Raw genomic sequence first — 26228 nt, 5'->3', positions numbered from 1 at the left:
GCCTAGTTAGTTCGGTCCGCTTGACTTGCTCATCTAAAATATTTAAATTTAAATGAATAATTATTTATTCATATATCCGAGATCATATGTATAGTCATCAATGGCGTAGCTAAGATTTTAACTGCCCTGGACTTCAATTATTGGGCTACATTGGGCTCTAGACTGCACTGGGCTGGATTGATTTCATATGCTTTGACTTTAATTAATGTATTGGCTCTAGTTGCAGTTGCACTATAAAATAATATATTGGTAATGGTTTCAATTATATTGTTGAGTTGCACTGGCTGGAGCTCAGTACAATCCAACCCTAGTTACGCCATTGATAGTCATTGTAGGTTCCAAGCAAATTCACAATTGACCTAATGGCATTAGTGCACACAGGAATCATGTCATATTCTATGGGTCCACGAGAATTGCAATAGAGAAAGCTGCACCCAACAAAATGGGCTCCAGTTGCACCACCAAGATCATGACAAATAATAGGGTTCAACCCTAGCTCTCAGGTTTCCCAATTGCAATCGACTGAGGATTGAAAGAAAACTCCCAAACATAAAATAATAATGCTGTTTTTGAACTTGCTATATGCCAACAAGAGTGTGGAACACACAAGCCAGAAGGGAACTCTCAAGGCAGGCAGCACAAATGGCCACAAGTACCACGGAAGCTTTGGCAATGGCATTAGCCAAAGTAATTCAAAGCAAGGTTGAGATTTTAAGGGACAAAGAGAATTTGATTCAAGAAAGAATTAAGCACTCACAATATAATATTCCACCAGGTGTGGATTCATCATCTGTCCATATCCTCCAAGCATCCATCAAGTCCTTGGAAGTTACAAAAAAGCATCAAGCTAAAAAACAAATCAGAGAGCTTTTAGGACTGGGGCAAAAACAAACTTATCCTGGACTGCAACTGCTGCACTAAACAGCACACACATACACAGAGACATGAGGAATTAAATACTAGTTTGTGCAGTAACTCCCTGTTCAATGCATACTGACTACCTTTATACAACCTTTTGGAATTATGGCACTGGAGAAATATTGGTGGCATCCACGTACAGAGTGTTGTTAGTGTGTCAGTGTCACCACGGCAGCAGTTCGCACTCAGCTAGCGCCTGCGATTCCTGCTTGACTTGCGTTAGTGCTGCGAGATATTGTTTTGCTGAATGGCATGCGATTGCCAGCAGATGCCGAGCCAGCGGCCTTTTCAGCCTCAATCGTCGACAAGAGCAATGATGCGATGTGTGATCGACTTCAATAATATCCTCCTCCTCTCTCTCTCTCTCTGGCCTTCACCCATTGGTTGTCGTTGTCGACCTCTTTTACTTTGCTTTGCTGCCGCAGGGAATAACATCTATCCTCTAGTTCATTAATGAAGAACTAATAGGGCCGTGAATGTCAGCATCATTATCGTCACAGTCGTCGTGCCCCTTTCATGTTGTCCCCACCCCATTTGGTATTTCATTATGAATCTGATGTGGTAATTTAGTCACACCAGAGATGCTAGCTAGCGTCGTGTTCCGTTCCGTTATCAGATAACAATAATGTTGCATTCTGGACGCTCAAGTAGTTCAAGAAGGTGCAATTTACATGAGGATTACTTCCACAATCAGCAAATGCTACTCACATAGGACCAATTATGTGGAGTGGAGAGTTGCAACATCGTAGATGTAGAACTATTAAACGGGTCAATTCATAACCGACAAACTAACTCGTCAAAAACCTATTATATGACGGGGCGGAACCGGTTAGTCCACCAATTTAGCGGATTAAAAAATTTTCAACTCAACCCAATTTAAGTCGGGTCGCGGGTTAGGCCAACCCACGGGTCTGTCAAAAAAATAAAAATAAATAAAAAATATTAAAATTTTTAAGTTTGGATTGTAGTTTAAACATGTCAAATTGAAGATTTTAAGTCTGGATTGTGGTTTAAATGAGTCAAGTCCACTAATTTATTAAATTTTTTCTTTTAATTTTAAATTTTGAAGAAAAAAATAAAATTTCTCAATCCACAAGTTTAGGCGAGTCAATCCACCTAAATTCACCTTAAAATGAATTGATAAAATTTCAACCCAATCCATTTAAATTGTTCGGCGGGGCGGGCCAACCCAATAGGCCTAATCTAAATTGACGATTCTACACGGATGTCATGCTTTGCACCTCATCGAATTGCACACCAGTTGGCACTGTAGGGTGGTATATGACCATTGCTGAGATCTACACTCAGCTCCCACTCCTCCCACTTTATCATGTTAACTATTGTGTTATTTTGGATTTAAGTTCTCATGATTTTATTTTTGGACTTAATCTAAAAGATTTTTTTTTATGCTAATGAAGATATCTTCTATCTTATAAATTCATGATCTTTTTCATGTATTTTTAATGTAAAATTTTAATTGTAATTCCAACAGACCGCTCAATGAAAGTACTAGTTATTCGTCTAGGTATGGTAGATCCTCATCTCAGTGTTAGGTATCTGTGGGTACGTCTAGACCACCTTGTTCTTGATGTAGTGGTGCAAGACAAAGTGGTTGTTGGTAAAGACAGAGAGATTGTTATTGATTTTAGGTGGACGAAGGAGTAGAGGTTTTCTTTGAAATTGTCCTTTAGAGTGGCTAGGAAGCTGAAGTAAGTGGTAGTGGATTCAGAGGTGCCCTTTTTGGAGAAACACATAGTCAAAGTAGCAACATCTGCCATAATTGATGGTGGTGCGACCTTGCCATCTTCGAACCACGAAGAGCATTGGGAGACACCTCTCAGACTCAGTCGCAGTCTTTTTAATTTTATTTTATAATTCAGATATTCAATTTTATGATTCAATTAATTTAAAATGATTATATGACTCCACACAAATTTTTCATTGTCATCAGAGTAAATCGATGAATTCTAGAGGGTGGCCCAATATCATAAAATTTTTAAATCTCCTCGATGTAATGTGTCCGGGTAACACTACAAGAAAATTATCATATATTCACGATAAACTTTAGTTATGCATATATAAACTGTAGATAAAAGTAACATATAACCACAGATATATGATACCGTCACTATAAGTTATAGGGATAGATATCAATACTGTGGCTATTGGATATCTATACCTACACTTATATCAATAACATGAGGTGTGAATGAGTTGCTAAATGATGTATCTCCCTTGTAACCTTCTGCAATAGATCCTTCAAGATGTGCTCTATTACACACAAATGACTTCAATGTTAGAAGAAACACATAAGATAACTCATTACTAGGTTTTGAATCTATATATTCTTATTGGTTAAAAAGAATAGTCTATACCTTTCAATAGGATACATCCATCCATCTATATTGCACCGATCCTGCAACCTTAGCTTCATGCGCCAAATAGATTATCAAATGCACCATTATGGTAAAAAAAGATGGAGGGAAAATTATTTCTAGCTGGCAAAGTGTCTCAACAACTTGATACTCCAATAGCGTAAGAGAATCCACATTCAGCACCTTTGAACATATTTGTCTAAAGAAATTGTCAAGATTAATTAAAATCGACGCGACTTTACCTGGTAAGGAACCCCTTAATACAATTGGAAGAAGTTCTTGTATCAACACATGACAGTCATAACTTTTTAATCCTAATATCTTGTGTTGCTTTACTTGCACAGAACGTAGAATGTTTGACGAGCATTCATCTGGAGCTTTTACATTCTTTAGAACACTCAAGAAAGCTTCCTTTTCCTTTGTAGTCATCTGATAACATGCCCTAGGTAAAATCACCCTAGTACTATTAGGATGTGGTTGAGGATGAAGCACACTTCGAATACTAAGGTGGAAATGTAAGGAATTAGGATGACAGGCCAAGTGCTATGAGTAATACTCATAGTTTTGAAAGGATTAAACCCATCAAAAGCTAAGCCTAATCGAACATTATGAGTATCAGATGAAAATGTTGGATATCGAGCATCAAATTCAATCTAAGAAGGAGAGTCAACCGGATGCCTAAGAGAACTATCCATTATTCTACCCTCTAAATGCCATCTCATTAACTCATCAATTTTAGAGGATTTGAATAGCCTTTGCAGTCTTGGCTTCAATGGAAACCATCGAAGGATCTTTGCCCATACTTTCTTCAGCTTATTATTCACTTGCGTTTCCTCATTTTTTGATTTCCACCTTGACTCATCATACTTTGGACATACTTCATCTTTGTTATAGTTGTCCCAAAATAATACACAGTCATTAGGACAAGCATGAATCTTCTTGTATCCTAAACCTAATCATGAAATTATCTTCTTCGTCTCATAGTATGACTCGGGCAAGACATTTCCTTCAGGTAAAGCATCTCTCAATAATTCCAATAACATAGAGAATGATTTGTCACTCCAACTATGAATACACTTTAAGTGGTATAAATGCACAATAAAAGATAACTTGGTAAACTTCTGGCAATTTGGGCAAAGCATTTTGCTCATTTTCTTTAAGCAATTGATAAAACTTGTCAGTATTTTCTCCTTGTTGCAGGTTCCTTTCTTCATTATTGTCGTGGGTTTCTTCTTCCATAGGATGCATTGCAAAAGTATCTTCAGTAATTCTTCCATGTCATGCTCCATTTCTCTAGGCTCTTCAAATAGTCTATTTATAGGTATAGTAGACCTTTCACCATGGAAAATCCACTGTCTATAGCCTCGAAGGTGTTGGGTTGCAAGGGTGCAAACATAGTCCCACATCTAAACCATATGGAAAAGATCATGAGGTTAAAAGGATGGAAAGTATCTCCATTGGTATGAGGCCTTTTGGGGAGAGCCCAAGAACAAAGCCATGAGGCCTTAGGCTCAAAGTGGACAATATCATACTATTGTGGAAATATTTTGATTTCATCGATTTTAACAAGTGGTATCAGAGCAAAACCGCTCTTCACCGGACTAACCGCCCGATGAGCCATGATTTAGATCTAACTATGTGGGTTGAACCTTAAAAAAAGAAAGTGGGTACTCCCGTGTCTGAATCAAGAGGACCAGACACCAGGTGAGAAGTCTTAGTATGTCGGGTGGACCGAGGGATAAAAAGTCCTAGTTGCGACTAGGTGGGAAGTCCTAGTAGGTCGGGTGGATCGAGGGGTAAAAAGTCCTAGATGCGGCTATGTGGGAAGTCCTAGTAGGTCAGATGGACCGAGGGGCAAAAAGTCCTGGTGGGTCGAGAATTCAGACATCAAAACGACGTTGGGGGGCCTGTGGTCCTTTGTTTAAGGGTGAGATTGTTGGGTTGCAAGAGTGCAAACATAGTCCCACATCTAAAGCACATGGAAAAGATCATAGGGTTAAAAAGATGAAAAGTATCTCCATTGATATGAGACCTTTTGGAGAGAGCCCAAGAATAAAGCCATGAGGGCTTAGGCCCAAAGTGGACAATATCATACTATTGTGGAGATATTTTGATTCCATCGGTTTTAACAGAAGGAACCCTCGGTGTGGATCAGTTAGATGCAAATAGACATTAGTTTTATTATGAAGGTGAGTGTTGGTACACTTTATGCAAGGACAAAAGATTTTTCCATCAGCTTTGAAATTTTGAAATACGAATTCAAGAAACTCATTAACCCTTCAAATGTATTCTTCTATTTTTTTTATTGGATCGCTCATCCAATCTCTAGAATCCATCGAAGTGCTACGATTCAAGATATGTAAAGAAGAAAATGAATAAATAGTAATGAGAACTAGAAGTAAAGGTAACTATCGTGTCAGTTCCTTCTCCCTAGTATGATAAGTAGAAGATAGGGAAAAATGTTAAAGACACTAAGGCAACTTATTTTGTTGTGGTAGTTTTAGATATTTCTAGCAATGGTAATATGTCCAGAGATTTGTATTTTCTGGTATTTTTCTTGACATAGTTGTTTATCATCTGTTCACTATTCCACCTATTAGACTGTCACAGATTGTGAATTATCCATCTCTAATATTTCTTTCAACTGAAATGTCATAGTTGGAAAAATATTTATTTTTTCTCAAACCTTTTACTCTTTCCTTGAATTTTCTTTTTTACAGCTTTGGGATATAAATATGAATTCAGCTCCAGTTGCAACCTTTCAGGTTCATGTACTTGAGGCCTAAGGTGAATTGTCTCTTTTAAATAAATGTAGAAGTTAAATTGCATCATGTACATTGTAGTACTTGTGGATGAAATTTAGAAGCTGTATTCAATTATTAAATTCCTAATAACTAGTACTTGTACAAATTTCAGAGTGAAGAATCAAGCAATTACAATGATTTGGTAATAGAATAGTCAATTATATCTACAATCATGAAGGTTATACCATGCATTAACAGTTTAAACAATTTCAGAAACGACCATTTGTAACAATACCAGACACTTGAAAAGAACAAAATATATGAAGCCGTTGAGTAATTATTGAACAAACCAGACAGAACAATCCTATAGAATGGGAGCAGCGAACGACAAAGGGGAGCGACGACGAACGGTGAACGACGAACGGCGAATGACGATGGAGAGCGGCGAAGGCGAGCACAAGGATGAGCAGAAAATCGCGAGAGATTAGAGAATCGCGGATGGGTAGGCGTCGAGATGCGTGAGCAACCGGCGAAGGGGAGCGACGTATGGTGAAGGGGAGCGGCGAACGGTGAAGGGCAGTGCGAATCGACGAGGGATTAGAGAATGGCGGCGGTGGTGGCAAAGGGTTTTAGAGAATGGCGATGGTTAAGAATCGGCACAGTAAAATAGGTCTAGGCAAGGAAATAGGGTATAAGGAAATAATGACATGTATAAAATTTATCATTATAAATAGTCTAATATGATATTTTAATTAAAAATATAATCTTTTTTAATAGATATCATTAAAAATTATTTATAATGATATTTTAAATTAAATGTCATTAAGAAAATGTCATGATAGATCATATTTCTATGTGATATTAACAATCAAAATAAATTGATAAGAGTAAAAGATACGAAAGGGATAACTTGAGCAAAAAATTTATGTGTCAATGGAAGGGAGATGGCGAAGTGAGGATGCGTGCTTGCGTGCAAGCTAGGGCAAAAACTTGATCGCCTCGATGGAAGGGCGACGGAGTTTCGTGAAAACTCTAACATAATATTAAAAACGTGTAGGTATAGCGTAAGATTAAAAAAATATAGGTATAGATAAGGGCCTAACATGCATTAAAAAAATATTAATATTTTATTTAAAAATTTAAATATACCAATAATTAAAATAGGTTGCACTTAATATTTTTATATTATGATTTAATTTTTCATTAATAAAATTTATCATCATAAATAATTTAATATGATACTTTAATATTTAAAATAATTTATTTTGATAAATGTCATTAAAAAATATTTATAATAACAATGAAACTTATAGTGATAGTAAATTATAAGTATAGGTATATGCTACTTATACCCACAATAAAAAAAACTTATAGTGACAGTAAAATATAAGTGTAGGTATAGATATCCAATAGCCACAGTATTGATATCTGCCCCTATAACTTATAGTGATGGTGTCATATATCTGTGGTTATATGTTATCTTTACCTATAGTTTATATATGCGTAGCTAAAGTTTACCGTGGGTATAAAATGATTTTCTTGTAGTGACACTTTTTATACAAAAAAAAAAAAGAAAAGAAGTTCAAATAAAACATGCACAAATAACAAATGGGAAAAAATAATTTAAAGTTTTGTATAATCAAATGATATAATGTGTGATAAAAATTGTAACATTGTAACTTTGTATATTATATGTTTAAATGTTATATATAGATGTTTTGTAAACATGTAATAGTTATATCTTGTCAAATTTTTATACATTTTAGCTGAAGTATATATAAGAGTGTTTGTTTGTGAAATTAAACCAACATAGATCTATGAAGTAGTTTTGTCAAAATTACTATATGGAACTAAATTGATTTAAATTGAAAAATAAAAAATTCAATCAATTTCAAAGGATTCAGGAAACTCAGAAGTATTTGCTTGTGGAATTCAACCAATATAGATTATTTGTGGAGGATGACAAGAAAAGTGTCAAGTTTGCATGCAAATGAACAAATGTAGTGGAATTATAGAAATACAATAATATTTGTGAGGATGTTTGTTAGTTTAGGTGAAGTGTAAGCTAAAAGAAGATGTGACTTGGGGGTGATCTCTTAATTTTTATCCAATATAATTTTATAAAAAAATCAACCTGTAACTTTCAGTACCTTCAAAGTGACCTAGGTGTGATGCAGTACCAATTTTGTACCAGAAAAAACTTTCTCAAAGAAACTAAAAAGTTCCATTAATTAATTATTCACTACCAAACTAAACATACAACTCTAATTTACTGAAAATCATTAATAATTACTTTCTACTCTCTCTCACAGGGCAAAAGTGGCTAGCATGTTAAGCTGAGTTGATACTCAAATTATAAAGTTACATCAATCAGTAAGGATTATTGTTCCATATCTCATTTATCTCTCTTCATTTAATCATGAGACTCAATTTTAACTTTTGGGGCATAATTGAATTAGTTATAACGGAATAGAATTGTCGAAGTAGGTAAAGATCAAATCTCGATAAAGCTAAGGTAATGTCCAACTCCGTCGTGGCTACCCGTTATGTAACGACCTAGCCCGTCCGTCCGTGGGAATTTTACTTATCTCGACCTTTATTTTTCTGTGGATCATGGGCCGTCGACCATCGACCGTGCCGTTACATACTAGAACTTTCCACCCCTGCTCAATGGATTTTTGTCTTCTCCAGATTCGAACTCTAGACCTGCAGGCTAAAGTACTAAAGTTCCTTGAATCTGTTAACCAAGTGTTATAACGACCCGGTCCGTCCACCCGTGGGAATTCTACTTATCCCGACTCCTATTTTTCTGTGGGTTATGGGCCGTCGACCATCGACCGTGCCGTTACCTACTAGGACTTTCCACCCCTGCTCAACGGATTTTTGCCTTCCCCATATTCGAACTCTAGACCTGCAGGCTAAAATACTAAAGTTCTTTGAATCTGGTAATTAAGTACTCGATCAATTTAAACTATAATCAAAATTTAAAATTTTTATTATTTTTAATATTTTTTTATTTTTTGACAGGTCCATGGGTTGGCCCGTTAAAAATTACTAACCGACAATCCGTCTTGGATTGGGTTGGATTAAAAATTTTTCAATCCGTCAAATTGATAGATGAGTCCGTCCTATACTACCATGAATTTTATTTTTTTTTATTGAAATGGGACCCAATTCTAACCTCCACAAAGGCAAGAGTGGAATCTAGTTCCTACCTTCCCCCTACACGTAGGGGCGGCGAAGCAATTATTTCACTTGTTTATTATATACATGGCTGAGCTAAGCTACTGCATTCAATATTGATATGTTGAGTGCTCTTCCACCTTTCAACCATTCACAAGACCTGCAGTAATGGGGAAAAAGAAAAGTTAGTGCAGTTGGAGGATATGGATTCGCCTAAGCAATTGGATTCCTGCAACACTCGCTGAATTCGCCAGAAACGGGCAGAGGCTACTATGCCAATAAATTAAGGCGACGAGTACTAGATTTTGTGTGCATAAGTAGATGGTTTTGGTGCCTATAAAAGCCGGTGTATGGCAGCCAGATGCCTCTCACTCATTCAGCCATAAAGTGGCAGCGAGCGACGCCCAGCGAGAAAGGAAGAGATCGAGGAGCCGGACACAGACGACAGAGCCCCGAAGAATCCAGGATGGCGGCGGCGGCGGCGGCGGCGGCGGCGGCGGCGGCGACGGCGAGGAAAGGGCCGTGGACAGAGCAGGAGGACGTCCAACTGGTATGGTTTGTGCGCTTGTTCGGTGAACGTCGTTGGGATTTCTTAGCCAAGGTATCAGGTTTGAGCGGTGGTGGGGGAAATAGCTAGGGAGAGGCCCCTGATCGGGCCTCACCTAAAGGGTGTCACCACGCAGTGCTGGTTTAACCTTAACCTCCATGCCTTTCCTCCACTCTTGCAGGTCTGAACAGGACAGGCAAGAGCTGCAGGCTGCGCTGGGTCAACTACCTCCATCCCGGCCTCAAGCACGGCCGCATGAGCCCCCAGGAAGAACGCCTCGTGCTCCAACTCCACGCTAAGTGGGGCAACAGGTCTTACTTCTTCTACCTGCTCCAATTCAATTCGAGATCACTAGCATATCTTTTCTCGATCGTGCTTTAATCTTGTGTTTGTAGGTGGTCTCGCATTGCTCGGAAGCTCCCCGGCCGCACTGACAACGAGATCAAGAACTACTGGAGGACTCTCATGAGAAAGAAGGCGCAGGAGAGGAATGGAATTGCCATCTCTTCCTCATCTTCATCCTCCTCGTCGACTTCCAGTGATGCCTCCTCGCCTAATAACGGGCCTCATGTAAGCGGTGGCATCCCAGTAGGGAACTCCCTGGATCTCTCAGAGGTCAAAGGGTACACGACGGATCAGATATGGAATGAGATCGCTGCGTCGGACTCAGTCAGCGACCTCACTTTCGAAGAGTACAAGGACGGTGGTTCGGCTTGCAGCATGGTCGGCACTCCGGTGGCTTCCCCCATCTGGGAAGCTTGCGAGTCACTGTGGAGGATCGATAGTGAAGACATGACGATGATGAGCTCCATACTGCAACCTGCAGAGAATAGATTCTCAGAAGCATTAAGCTTTAACTATTGCTAGCTTTTCTCAATTCCCGTGGTCTCAGATCGATGCTTTAGGATAGCTCTAGATGTCTGTAAAGTTTAGCTAGATGAATAATCTGTTAGTAATCCAGGTTATCTGCTTAGAAGCTTGCCCTAAAAGTTGATGGTTGTAAGCAAGTAAGAGCTAAATTCAATCGAAGTCCTTTCTAGCTATGTGATCAACATACAAATTTGTTGTCTTTTTAATCTGAAGTTAGAGATAGAAACAGTTCAAATGTATACTTCTGAAAGAATACAAAGTGTTTGAACTCTCGAGCCCCCACGGGCGGGGTGAACTCTCGACTTGGGCAACTTAACCACTATCTTAAGACAACTTGGCCAAACTTCTCTCAAATAGCTAAGAATTTTGGTGGTGAGCAAACTTAGATTATCGCTTCATCTATGGGAAAAGAGGTTAGATATAGAGACAATAAGGGAGGAGAATATGACACTACTAAGTTCTTCAAATTCACTTATGAAGAAGGTGTCATAGGGGGAGGAAAAACTCACACATTTAAAATGATACAGATATGTATTAGACGATCAATAAATACTCTAATAAGATGATGTGAAATTATGACAAATATACACATCAAATGAGGAACATCAAACAAGAGTTGATTAGAAAAAATAAAATAAGATAAAATTTATTTAAATATAAATAATGATATAATAGGGGATAAAATCTAATGACGTAAAAGGATCCATATAGCTGACCTCATTTAGTGGAATAAGACTTGATTGTTATGGTTCTTGTTGGTAAACATATTGATGTGCTAGGTTTTCTCAATAATCTTGGAGAGATTCCAAATTAATCAATTGCCGAAAGCTTGGTTATTCTAATGCAACATGGATTCTCAAAGTCTAAGGAGGATTATAGATGTGGCTAAAGGGTTTTTTATGACTTCTTTCAAATTCACCTTGAGGCCCTTAGATTTTTTTTTTGACTCATTGTATGAAAATATTCTAAGAGATTATGCTAAAACATATGAGAGACTGAGCAAGTACATGATTTAAATGATGTTATGTAGATGAAGGAAGTAGAATTGAAGCCCTACGAGGAGCAAAGGAGGTTCTAATAAACGACAAGCCTAAGGGACTTTGGTAGGTGACCTCCTATAATGAGAGATCAGAGTGAATAAGTACAAATACTCCATCATATTCAATAGAGTGATTAGAAGGATTAAATGAAGTATTATTGCACTATCATGTCTACATAGACAATACAAATGAGTGCATACATTTGAAGATCCATATTAATGAATTGATCAAGAAAGGTCATTTGAGAAATTTTGTTGGAGCCAAAAAGATTGAGGAATCTAAGAGGAAAGTTGACTTGGAACCATTTCAAAAGCATATCAACATAATAATTGGAGGGCTAGTCATGAAAGAGAAAATTTATCTACTTTTTTCTTTTCAAATGTAGAAAGTTGAAGAATTTTCTTGCACAAGCATCATTCCATGAAGTGGGAGTTATATTTTTGTTCAATTAAGAGACTTTTTAAGGGCATAAGCACCACCTATTAATTATCTTTAGAGGACTAGAGAATTTTCAATTAATAAATCAAATATAATACCAATTTTTATCATGAGAGTTCTTGACGTGTATAATTATGTGCATAGAGTTTGATGATTTATTACTCTACTTAATGAGAATTTTTCCTTATTAATTCCTAGTTTTTCATATGATCTGGTTGAGATCGAGAGATGGGTCAACTCTCGTGGGATCATTCTCTGTTGACTTTTTGCTATATTAGTTGCAATTGGATTTGACTTCTTCAAAAGGATCAGCTTCTACCAGGGCAGCTCTTAGCTGGTCAGCCTTTAATGGGCTCAACGTCAAGTAGGAGAATCAACTTCCCTTTATCTGGCAGAAAAAGATCAACAAGAGGTCAGAAGGGAGCCAAGACACACCTTGGCATGACTCCTCTCAAGTCAGAGTTGGAGAAAAGAACGGAGAACAGTAGGAGAATGATAGTTCTGAAGTCAATGATAGTTTTGAAGTCAATTCTGCATACCTTGTTGGCTGAAATAATTACCTTATATATAGAGAAAGACAAAGAAAGGCGTTTTGCTATTGTAGTGGTTGTGTCCTTTCTCTTTATTCAACATCTTTATTCTAGGCAGCTGCTTCATTCCGAAAGATGTATAACTCCATCATTTGTAATAGACATCTCTTTCCTGTGTTTGTAACCATCACATCTTTCTTGTGTTTGTAACCGACACATTTCTTCAACCGTTACCCATTACTACTGGCAGGATAATTGTTGGGCCTATTAATTTGATGTTATTTTCCACAACTAATGCATCTCTTATTTTAATCCACTCTAACTCAACCTTGTTAATCCACTGGATGAAGTCCTCTATTGACTTGGCCTCAACATTGCTTAACTCGGCAATGTTAATATGCTGGGTGAAGTCCTCTACTGACTTGGCCTCAACATTGTTGAACTCGGCAAAGTTGCCCTATGTACCACCGAACTCCCTATAAGTATCACCAAGCTTTTTTGAAATTAAACTAACTTGAACCAACCTAAACTAGATGTAGTTGAGACTGTAAGTGACTCAGACCTATATTGACTAAGGTCATGCTATGTGGAGTCTATATTGATTGAGTCAAGGATATGCTACGTGGAGTCTATATTGACCAAGTCAAGGACATGCATGCCACATAATGCTCTTATTCACCTCCACATCACATGTCTCCCCTTCAAAGTCTAGTAAAAAAAGGGCGCATGTCGACTGATTAGAAAGTCAATGTTACAATAAACTCAAAATTTCTAGGACAAGGAAAATTTACTTGGAATGTGCTCTCCTGTGATGGTCAGAAAACATCTTGCATGTTGCTCAACCGCGAGAGTTTCCCTTTTACTAACTTGTTTAATACCCTACAATATATAGTCTATATACCCTGCAAACTATCCGGGAATCTGAAAACTTCTGAATCCTTTATAAACACTTCGTCTATCGGCTGCATAACATAGGATCCTTAGTACTTCTCAATCCTATCAAGCGTCATCTAACGACTACAGCGAAGATCTTATCTTTTAACCTAAATCAAATGATTCCCTATAGAATTAAGTTAATTTATTTAACAAGCGAAATATTTCTCATGCGGGATATTTCTTCGTCGGGGGATATAGAGGTGAGGGTTTATTCTGATAAAAAGTTTGATTAGTTAAAATATTTCTCTTGCGGGAGTAATTCTCCATGACCCATTCTAATTCTCTTTCCAACCCCTGACATTCTTGGAGTGTGTCTCTATATTCCTGATGAAAGTCACAAAAAGTAGGGGTGGTCGCCTTTGGGGCCCTCGTTCATAACCTATAGGTCGCCTCATGAGATGATGCTCCTCGTAGATTTACATAGCTCTTTCGCTAAAATACCGTAGAGGAAGAGTGTTGGGATGGTATCTTTGTTGAACATGTTGCACAGGTCAGGAAGGAGGTTGCTGTTTAGGACAACGCTTGGGGATGTCGACTGGCCTTGGTCTATTTTGCTCTTGTTGAGCTTGCTGAGCCTCCTCTATATTGATATACTTTTCTGCACACGCGAGGAGGATGTCATAATTTGCTGGTGGGTTTTTTGACATAGAACGAAAAAAATTTCCATCTCTGAGTCCTTGTACGAATGCACCTCTTAGGATTTCTAGTATCGTCGGGGGAATCTTCCGTGTAGCCCATATGAACCATTGAATATACTAACACAACATTTCTTGGGTTTTTTTTGTTTAAGGTTAAATAGGCTGATCAGAGTAAGCATGTACCTCTTAGAACTAGAAAAATGGCATAAGAATAAGGTTGCGAAATCATCGAAGGAACAGACAAAACCAGGTCATAATGTGCAAAACCACTATTGAGTTGGTCCCATCAGAGTAGTGAGGAAGACCCAACATTTGATTCCTTTAGTATATTGATGGATGAGAGTAGCATTTTCAAAACAACGTAAGTGGTCTTCGAGATCAAAAGAATCATTATACCTAAGAACTTGTGGTGGTCAGAGATGCCGAGTTAACTCCTCCTTTAAGATATCCTCTGAGAAAGGCATCTGTCGAAACCACCACCCTTTTAGCTGATGAGGGTCTGACAAACTCATTGTCTGGTGGTAGATCATCCTGATGATAGGCTATTGGCTTCGATAAAACTAGGGCCCACAGCAAGGTCATTTTTTGGCTTTGGTAAAACTAGGGCATCATTAATCGGTCATTTTTTGGGGTGATACACAAAAGTATCCCCCATAAAGCTTTAAACCATGTGTGCAAGTGTGATCGATGATGGCCCCATAGCAAGGACTACTTCATGCACTTTTGGACGTTGAGAGATTCTTTTCCTACGTAATACTTCTTCCAAAATGGTAGCCACAAAGCGAGCCATATTTTCTCTGGCCTTAGATATTTGACTTCCTCAATAATGGGGAGGGGGGGGGGGGGGGGGGGGGGGGGGAGAAAGGGGTCGAGATGACTCAGATGAGTCATTCGATTGTTATTCTATCTCAATCATCTAGCTCGAACCATCATGACTTTTTGTAAGATTTTTCACAGACGGTGCCAATTTGATGGTGTCCTTTTCGCTTTGTCGGACTTTACCTTCCCAAAAAACTATATATGTTTTCCACAGATCTTGAAATCTGATAACCTGACAATGCAAAGAGCATTAGAGTTGGCTGACTTTACCAGCATGACCACTTTAATGCTCAAGTAAGTGCCCTTGAAGTGAAAGGTCAGTATCTTGCAAAGATGCGAGATCTAGAAGCAGAGTAAAATGCCCAAGAAGAAGAAGAAGAGCTTAATGGAAAAGGGCCACCTCTACTTACGAGAAGAAAACCATGTCTATGACCTATCCTCTTTGGGGCTTATATATCTGTCAGGAAAGTATCATCACATCAGCTACCCTACCTTTGCTAGCCCTCGTCGTGAGCCTCAGTAAGGGGACCAGATCCAATATTTGTTAAGGGTTTCTCTAATTGCAAGGTTCAAATTTGACAATTGTTATTGGTCTCTCCACTCGTGATCTTCCAAGTGTCTGCTAGCAAGCGTCTAGGGTACTAACTTTGTTTGGCTCTAAAACTGCACCTCTGCATATGCTACTAGACTTGGGAGTCGAATGCTTGATGCTCAGGCTTCAAGCATAGTGTTCGGTCGCCAAGACATGCCCTTAGATGTCAGATATGGTGTTCAAATGTCGATGTCAGTGCTTGGGCATCAAATCTATTGTTTAGGCACCAAGGCGGATGCTCGGGTGTCAGATTTGATGTTCGCACGTCGAGGCAAGCACTCGGGCATCAAATTTGGTGTTTGAGCACTGAGGCAGGTGCTTGAGCATTGGATCTAGTGTTCGAGCACTGTGGTAGGTGCTTGGCCCATGAAGATGGTGCTTGGGCATTGAGCCTGGCTAATTAATGAACTAGCCCGACCCATCATGGAGCAACCTAGGTCCCTTCATTTATCATTTACCAAACTAATTTTATTCTAGCATACAAATTAGCTAGTGTTTTATCTAGCTAACTATTGTGTCACTCTCACTTACACATCGTATCATTCACTCTTGACCAAGTGAATATGATAATCCATAGAATCAATGATAATGTATATGTTAGGCCAAACATCCCAATTGTACACTTGAATGTGCGGACACTCGTCACTTTATACAATGCATGGAAGGCCAACACCTTTATATATGTTTCCTATCATTGCCCAAAAGCAATGTCCACGCATAACACCTTTATATATATTTAGCATCATGCACATGTAAGACAAGCATATAAGATAATGAAAAATTTCCTCCACTATACCAAACCAATTATACCCAACTTTTTATGTTTGTAGTAGTCTAGGTGTTCGAGTTTTGCCCAACTAATCTTGAGGATAGATAGCTTAATTTCACTTTTAATTCGTCTATTGAGTAAATCTAAAATATAACACATGCACATTCAAAAGCCGACCTCTAGGATATTCGTTCCATTTGAAATTTAGATGTTGATCCTCTTATTGTTTCTCTGTGTGCTTTACCATTGCATCACATTCATGGAGGTAACTTTTTTATGTTATTGACTAAATGATAAGATTGTATGTTAGTGTCCTAACTCTATTTCCAAGACCGCACCTTATGTTAACCATTTTCAACTATATGAAAATTCTACACCTATGGATGTACCCTAAAGTTCATGACACTCACTTCAAACCTCACAAGATCTATCTCCTCTAAGAAAATGTCCATAAGATCCTCTTTGATGTTTGTCCTAAATATCTAAATGTTCATGAGTGTCAAAATTAAGCTATTAGATCTACCATTTCCTTAGGACCTTGTATGGACCCTTAGCTCTCCCTTAAAATCACCATTGATTATATTCTTGTCACCATAATAATGGATTTTCCTTACTTTGCAATAATAGAACAAAACTTCTAAATAGCTAATCCTCCTCTTGTGACAAAAAATTTCTTTTCTCACAACCAATGCACAAAAAGTCAAAAATGATCACACTCACAATTAACATATAATAAAGGGAGACCTTTTTTTTAAAAAAAAATAAAAAAGTGCTCCATATTAAAAATAATTTTATTCCAACATTATTAGAACAACTATGGATCATTCATTTTCTTGTACTTAACTCTCAATTTTTTGATAAGAATGTAAGAACAAGTATAAAAGATTTCTCCACAGAAAAAATGACAGTGAAATGTTGAGGTGTGATCCATCATCATAGTCCTGTGGAGTAGGAACTAGAGTGTTGCTGAACGACATTAGATATTTGTCAATTTGTTCTTCTCTATTTGTTATGTTATTTGTTTGTTTTCTATTGCACTAATCTTCATTGTAGAAATGATCGTGATATTTTTCATTAGAAAGGTGATGAGTTGGAGAATATCAATGATTTGTATACTTTATAAATTGTGGCTAGAGACCACCATTGATGATGGAAGGTCAAGGTATTCAAATCATAAAGATTGAGACAATCAAAAGAGATTGTGTATCCAATTCTTCTAAAACACTTCATGAAACTTAATAATTAACTAATGTAGCATAATATCACTTACTATGTTTATGAATTATTCAACAAGCATGTGGGGAACTTACTAATGCAAACAATGAGAAATTTGTTGGAGTAAAATTGGATCAAAAGCTAGTCCATGTATGGAGAGAGTGTGTTGCAATAGGAATAAGTTTTTGTCGGATGACTCAATAATTATAGAGTGAATTGAGCAAGCAACAAAGCATTCCCAATCTCATACTTGTAACCCTTAGTCTAGACGCTAACAATTTCCCCATTTTAACCAATCAACCTTAAGAGTATCGATCTCCAATTTAAAGCTCAACTACAATTCCCCTCGCCTACCTTATCCAATGTATCACATTCAAGAATCTAATAAACTTAGACAAACTAGCTACTAGCAACCCAAGTTAACTTGGTTTCCCTACGTATCCAAGTTGAACTAAACTCAAGTCAAGTCGACCAAATTAACTAACGTTTAAACATAGCCAAACTTCTCTTAAATTGCTCTCCTCATATAAGGAAAGATTCTAGTGGCTAGCGGACTTTTATAATATAGTTTGGATATAGAACTTGGGTGAAAATTACTTTAACATCAATCTACAACATTTGAAATGAATATATCTCCAAGAAATTTGATTAAAATGTTAAGAATAAAGGATTTTGCTCAAACATACATCAATAGAAGGTCGAGGATAAAAAAGGAGAATAAAAAAATTTCTCAATGTTTTTCGTTGATAAATAAATCACCTATTTATAGACTAATACATAACTAGAGGTGAGCAAAAGTTAGATTAAACCAAATAAATCAACCAAATTTAAAAAAATTTAGTTTGATTATTTTAGATTTTAATTTTTTTTTCTAAAAAATTGATTATATTGAATAATTCAGTTCGATTTTAATTTTAAAATCTCTTATTCGATTAAATCAAAATAAAAAATAATCAATAAATTCCTAAATATGTGAATTTATAAATCTCTAATTAATCGGTAAATCTCCCATAATACTTGAAAAATTCAGTTAATTCAATTTTAGACCGAATTAATCGATATTTTATTGGTATAATTTTTTTAATTTTTATTTAAAAATTTGATTAACTCAGTTAGTTCAAAAAAAATTAATTTATTCAATTTTGATTACTTCAATTCGATTCAATTTTAATTGAATACTCAATTCTATACATAACTTACTCACTAATCCACTAACTCCTTAATTATAATACACTAACTCCTCAACATTAATCATTATCCCATTATCTCTCACCACTAATTTAAATATGATAATTTTTTTTATCAACTCATCAACTCACTAACTTATTAACTAAGTCAACATTAATATTTAAATTAAATTTTATCAACACAAAATATTAAATTAAAAATATTATCTATTGAAAGTAAATAATGATACTTATAAATTAATTAAGAAAAAAAAAGTATATGTAAACATATATATTATATTAATTAGTTTATGCAGTACTGATTAAAGTGCTGGCGCAAGGTGACTGTAGTGACAAGTGCTACACAATCAAATTAAAGAGGTTTTGGCCGGCCTTACACGCTTTGCTTTGGCTGCTTGTGCTCTCCTTTATCCTCCTCTTTTTCTTAGCATTATCTTTAGGGAGTAAACAAAGCTAATCATGCTACAAAGTTGAGAGGTACGTGAACGTCTCTAGCAACACAACAAAGGCCCATGCATGTACCTCTCCTTTCACCATCTTATCACCACAATGAAAGCCATAGATGGTTAAATATGAAAATATATAGCTTAAAGAAGAAAAAGGTGATTATATTAATAATTACAATTGTTTAAGATGTGTGATGAACAAAGTAGATACCCTACAAAAGGCATGGAAGTTACTTGGTTGTTTCCGATCGAGCTAAAATAGTCATACCTTCATTACTAAGTAAGCATGGACTCTGTGGCCACTTGATCAAAAACTTCATTATCAACTAAGAAGAACTATAATAAGTACAAAATGAAAGTCCTCTATGTGTGTTTTAGTCCTTTTTAAAAGTCCAACAATGAAATGATACTTGACAGAGTGCAGAAGGCTTTTTCTCTGTTACTTCCACTGCATCAAGCAATAGAGTTTGGGAAGATCTGATGCATAAGAACAGGATGCTGAGAGAGATGCTACAACTAAAGATTCTAAGTGTGGGGAAAGTAGTACCTTCCAACAGTTTTGTGGACCTGCAGTTAATGCCATTCAACTTCCACCTACCTTTCAGTGCGTGCTCACAGTAATGCACTCACTCTGCCAAGGGAGGTTTGGTGCCTAAGAAACAGGGTGCGAGGACAAGAGTTTAGTGCGAAACAGCTTCTTGAATTGTGGATGAAAGGGGGAAGAAGAGAACCAACATCATTGTGAAAAATTGATTCATTAGAAATATAAATATAATCTTCTGCGAAAAATGATCCTTTCTATAGAGATTGGAAACCAATCGAATTGATGGTTGCTTGAATGAAACCTTTATATCTGTTGAACCTTTGTGTTCATTCGACTCTTTAGTCAATATAACTAGTCTACTTGATTGAATAACCATCAAGTCAAATAGATCTTTTTGTTATCTCTCCTTCCATGGCATATTGTCCCTCGGTTAAGGGCTTCAAGCAAACCACTAGGTAGTGTACTCCTACCTAGATAAACACATCACCTTGATGATATTTTCCAAATTTTTCACAATTTTCATGCTTCAAATCTTCAACCTTGTCAATGCTTTGTATCGCCTTTGAGTTCATCTCATTCCAGGTCTTCGATCCCTTTGATGCAACCACCTACTATCCTTCTCCCATTGCCTACAAATCCTCCTCACTTTGAGTCACTCGAGAATACAACTCATGTTAAGCCTCTAGTACCTTAGATGCACCACCAATCTAGTTTATAAGCTTTCTCAATGTCCCATACATCTCTCCCTGTCTTTCGAGTCCGTCTTAGAGTACACCTTGCATCAAGACTTTGATCCTTATAATGTACCAAGTTTGATGAGCTTGTTCCATGTGTCATCCTTTTCTCCTTCATGTCTTCTGAGTCCACCTCTATTTCAAGCCTTCAAGCCAACCAACTCAATTTCAATGAGTCATCCAACAAACCAATTCAACCATGTTAAGTCACAAAGTTCTACGAGCTACTATGTGAACTATTCTGAGTCCCTATACACTTTGTGCATACATAAAAAATACAAGTTAAACCTAACTCAAACACTTTTTCAAACCCATAAAAATCACTTGGTTAAATCTAACCACTTAGTGACATCATTTTTCTAATAATGTTTTTCTTGTTGATGTTCAACATTGCATTTTAAGGAATATAACAATAACAACCAAGTCTTATCCCACTAGAAAATATAAACAAATAAGTTAACAAGGTAATAGAAACTCAAGGCTCCCTTCATGCACACTATTGTATGGAGGCAAAAGAGATAGAAGATTTTAGGTCTTAATTAGTTATAGAAACTTCTAAATTACACTTCAATGCAACCCTCCTAGTGAGCTCCTATGTTCTTTGTGAGGAATAAGGATGAAGCTATGATATTTTAATTGATCATGGGCCATTGAATGTTTCACTCATTAAAAACTAATATCTCTTTCCTTGAATTTGTAACTTGTTCGACTAACTTAAAGGAATTGATATCTATTTTAATATTGATTGAGTCATCTCTAGCTTAGGGTCATGAATAAGGATAATTAGAAGAAGACTACTTTTCAAATGTGATATTGGCATTATAATTCTTTTTGATGCTAATTAGCCTCACTAATGTCTTGGCTATATTATGAATTTGATGAATTAAGTATTTCTAGTGAACACGAATCTATTGGTGAATGTATGTGTTTAGCTAAGGTAAACATTCCGGAGCATGTAGGAGCTTTATGGTAACAAAAGTCTAAATAACATTTTCATAGGCTATATCTTAGACAAAATACATATGAGTTTCTTGTAAAATTTTGAAATCCCTAGCGCCTTAAACAATCATCGATATGTTAGGACCCATATGAGTTAGAGGAGGGGGAGGAAGTAGCTATGATATGATCATTTCGCTTTGATATTGAGTGATCATCATTTGAATGAGTAGCGAAAACTTGATACAAACTCGACATCCAATGCAACATGCTAACAAGATCGATTTTACTTGGTTTATCACCTCCTAAGGCAACTAGGTCCAAGGTCTAGTCCTAACAACTATTCCACTATTTTTCTCCTTCTCAGATACCTTTCGGAGGTAGAGAAGTTTCCTACAATAAGTTTTCACAACAATACAACAAGAATATGAAATACAAAAATAAATACATGAAAGTAAACTACTTTACAAGAATCTTTGCTTTGCTTGCTCTTTTGTCACTTTGGAATGCCTCTTGGTGGTGGGAAACGCAGCGACACTTCATCTCTAACCTCTTGAGAATCGACGTTTTCTCCTTCAAGTGAAACTCTACTTATGCGGTTGTTGTTGAGGCTAATTTCCGCCTAGCAATTGATTGCTTGCCATCATTAAGTGATTGTTACGTCGGATTAGACCGTTTAAACCTGTAGAATGACTCTGTTTTACTTAACCAATTGATTGGTGAGTCACACTAATCAATTGCTTGCTTCTAGTTGAACTAGCCAATCGATTGGAAGCCTTCTGTTTGTTGGCCTCATCTACCAATCGATTGATGAATCACATCAATCGATTGTTGACCAAGAACAATCAATTGGTCAAGCGGTAAACCCCCTTTAAACTCTAAATTCTGAGTTTATGGTTTATCAATTGATTGCCACTACCTAACAATCGATTGTTACTACTTAGCAATCGATTGATAATCCTATTTGAATATTTTAAAAGTTGAAATCTCATCTTATCTGGTATTCGATTGACCTTAGCCTATTAGGACTTCTTCTACATAGAATCCGGTCATCCATGACCTATTGGGACTTCCTGTTGTTCAGCATCCGGTCAACGTTGTACTTTCGCACTCATGTCAAGTGTCTAGTCCTTTACGACCTACTTGAACTTTCGTCATCTTCGATCACTAAGTATTGAATCAATCGTGATCCACTTTCTTGTCATGTCAACTCTTTGTCGGACTTCCTATCACTAAGTGTCCGATCAACCATAACCAACTTGAATTTCTCTTGTCATTTCAATTCTCTGTTTGATTTTCGATCACCAAGTGGTTGGTCCTCCATGACCCACTTAAACTTTCCGTCTCACGCCAAGTATTTGGTCCTCCATATCCACTTGGGTTTTCCCTTGTATGTCAAGTGTCCAATCAACCATGATCCATTTGGATTTCTTCATCATCAAGTATCCAATCAACCTTGACCTATTTGACTCTTGTTCACCGTCAAGTATCTGGTCAACCTTGACCCATTTGATATATCATTACATATTGATCAAATATCAAAAGTCAACGTGAGTCAAATCAAATTTGGTCAATTTGATTAACTTTGACTTCAGATCAATTGCACTAACATGATAAGTCATATTTTTTCAAAAATACAAATGTTTTTCCCCAAACCTAGACTTTCTAACAAAGAAAAATATCCTTAAACTAATTTTAGGTCTTTTCCTTTTGCTTATATATATATAGCATAGGCAACATCTACACTAGTAATGTGATATAGCACAATATAATACTAATGAATTAAAAACTTGACTTCCAAAACTTAAAAGAAGAAAGAAAAAACTAGCTCGACTAGGCGTTTCAGTCAACTGCTTAACTGAAAAGTAATTTTACATAAACGTAATTCCACTAAGTAAACTCTAAACTATTCTTCTAAAAGAACAGTTAAAGAACGTTTTTTATAAAGGGTAGTTTGTGTTGGTGCAATCCATTTCTGATCAGGTTGAACATGTTGATTAAGCTCAGGTAGATTAAGTTTCAGTTGAGTTTCAATATTTGATCAATATGTTTGTTAACGAGAGTGAGACATCATCAAGTGAAAGGAGAGATTGTTGAAGAGAAAGATTGGTGATACAATTAACTTTTGGTAAAGGTTGACTAAGCTTTGTCGACAAAGATTGACTTTGATGATGATGATGAGTGAAAAGTTAAGTAGGTCTGGATATTTGATAGTCGAGAAGTCCAAATATATCATTGTTGACCAGACACTTAACAATGATAGAAGTCCTGAAAAATTATAGAAGATCGAATGTTAGGCGTGAAAAGGGAAGTCCAAACAAGTCAAGAAGAATTAGATGTTTGACAATGCGAAGTCCTAATAAGTCAAGGTTGACTAGATGTTAGGTACGAGCTGAGAAGTTTTGGTAAGTCAAGCTTGATTGAATACTAGGTGAGTAAAGTCTTGGTAGATTGAAGTCAATCAGATACTAGAAAAGGATGAGGCTCTAGTAAGTCGGGGTTAACCTATGCTAATCATACGAGAAAATTTAAAAGACATAAGGATTTGTTGCACATAAGGGAATACAGTGCAAATAGTATTTTCAATATTATGAATAGTATTTTGTTACAATATTTTCAATCCTAAACTTCGAATTCAAAATTTAAAGGGATTTATTATAGATCAATCGATATAGGTTTGATAATCGATTGATGATACTGTAGCAAATAGAAATTTTGAAATTCAACTATTAAACTCGATCAATTTGAAATCAGTCGATTAATAAATAGTAACAATCAACTGTTGACATTATTATAGCAAATAAAAATTTCTAAGTCAAGTTGGAAACTTGACTTATGCAACAATAATCAATTATTCATGGTCAAATTAGAGGTGGTAAGACTTGTTCTAAGGGCGGTCAAGTTCAGTGAAAAGTGAACAATAGTTGATAGTGATGAATAATAATCGATTAATAGGAGGAAATTAACGTAACCCCAACTTGAAGGCTATTAAAGGATGACTTCGTGGAGATTTTCATCATCGATTATTAGGGGTTTTGGAGAATAGTGCGGCTACATTTTCAGACCTCATTAAACATTCTAAAACAATCACAAATCCCTCAAAGGAAAGTTTTGTAAGAGATTTTTTTTTTAAATTTCCGGAAGGTATCCCGTAAGAAGAGAATTAGTGGATTATCGCTAGGATGATAGGCCATAAAGCAAGAATCGATAGTTTTGAATCATGTAAAATCTCATATCTTCTGTATTTGTATTTTTTTTATTCTTGTATTTATTTTCATTGTGTACTAATTAGTTGTCGACGAAATATGAGAATGATTGAGCATATCTCCTATATTTGTATTTTTGATTTTTGTGTTTATTTTCGCTGTGTACTAATTAGTTATCGATGAAAACACGAGAATGATAGAGTAATGGGAATCGCTATAAACTCCAGAACTCTTGAAAACAATGATCGATCAAGACGATAAAATAATCAAGGCCACAAGAACAAAACAATGATCCAAACAAGAAGGGAAACTAGAAGTTACTGAGAAATTAAAGAGATCAAAACAAAAGTATCTAATGAAATGAATCAAGCGCTGTAGGAGGAGCAGAGAGTAGTGGAGAACATATTGTCGTCGGCACTGGACGAGCTTAATCCTCCTTGATCGCAGCTACTCACGAACTGGAGCTGCAACTCGGTCTCCACCGGTGGCAAGTTCAAGTCGAGCCACTGCAACTGCTTCCTCATCGTCGACGACGTCATTGCAGCTGCTCCATCTTCTTTGCTCCCTAACCGGTGGCGGCGCATGTGGCCGCCGAGTGCCTGCCCCATCAGGAACGTGGCGCCGCAGACAGGGCAGGCGTGGGCCCGGTTCGCCTTCTGCGGCGGCTTCGCCAGCGTCGCCGTCGGCCGCGGCCGCGCGTGGCTCGTGCGGTGGCCTCCCAGCGCCTGGAACGTGTCGAACTGCCTGCCGCAGGTCCTGCACTCGAACTTGCGCCGCGCGCCGCCCGCCTCCGCCTTCCTGAAGCCGTCCATGTTCGCCTCCCCCATTACTGCAGGAGCTAGCAATTGAGTGCAAGTCTTATAGAGGGATGGAGAGGTCGTCACGTCATGGCATGGCGTCGGCGGTGGATGGAGAGTGGAAGAAGGAGCGGGACGGGAGAGGAGTCACGGCACGGAGTGCGCGACCGCGTTTCCAGCACATCAGGAGGAAACACGCCCAGTCCTTAAGGCGTTTCTTATTTCTTTTTATCATTTTATTAAATGATCAAAAATCAAACTTTCATAAAATCAACCTATGTCAAGTCATTTAGATAGATTGGATTGATAAATATAGATTGGATTAAAATTTTATCAATTCATTTTAAGATGAGTTCAGATGGATTGACCTGCCTAGATCGTGATCTGTATAGGTTGGTCCACAAGTTGAGAAAGTTTATTTATTTATTTTAAAATTTAAAATTAAAGTAAAAAATTTAATGAATTAGTAGATTTGATATATTTAAATTATAATTCGAACTTAAAAATTATAATTCAAATTTAAAAATGTCAACTTAATCAATTTAAATTATAATTTAAACTTAAAATTTTTAATATTTTTTTTATTTTTTAACAGGCCTGGGTCGACCCGCCTAACCCGCGATCCGTCTTGAGTTGGGTTGGATTGGGTTGGAGATTTTTGAATCCGCCAAGTTAGTGGGTTGGCCCGTCCCGCCCCGCCATATGATGGGCCCGTCATGAGTTGGCCTGCCCCACTATGGGTTGGTCTATTTGACCGCTCTAGA

The 26228-nt window shown here is 37.0% G+C and overlaps 1 protein-coding gene and 1 pseudogene across 1 annotated transcript; one reads left to right on the top strand and one right to left on the bottom strand.

Annotated features, from left to right (window-relative positions):
* The first annotated feature begins 9349 nt into the window (after positions 1-9349).
* Positions 9350-10810, top strand: LOC141844972 (myb-related protein MYBAS1-like; annotated as a pseudogene).
* Positions 10811-24899: 14089 nt separating this feature from the next.
* LOC141845655 (uncharacterized) lies at positions 24900-25648 on the bottom strand. Its single transcript, XM_074733709.1, has one exon. The coding sequence runs from the start codon at positions 25492-25494 to the stop codon at positions 25033-25035; it is 462 nt and encodes a 153-aa protein (XP_074589810.1). The 5' UTR covers positions 25495-25648; the 3' UTR covers positions 24900-25032.
* Positions 25649-26228: the final 580 nt, after the last annotated feature.

The sequence above is a fragment of the Curcuma longa genome, chromosome 14 (assembly GCF_044706935.1).
Source record: "Curcuma longa cultivar G26 ecotype Majalengka, Jawa Barat chromosome 14, ITB_CL_G26_1.1, whole genome shotgun sequence".
Taxonomy (NCBI): Eukaryota; Viridiplantae; Streptophyta; class Magnoliopsida; order Zingiberales; family Zingiberaceae; genus Curcuma; species Curcuma longa.
This window is presented reverse-complemented; position numbering and strand designations above follow the sequence as displayed.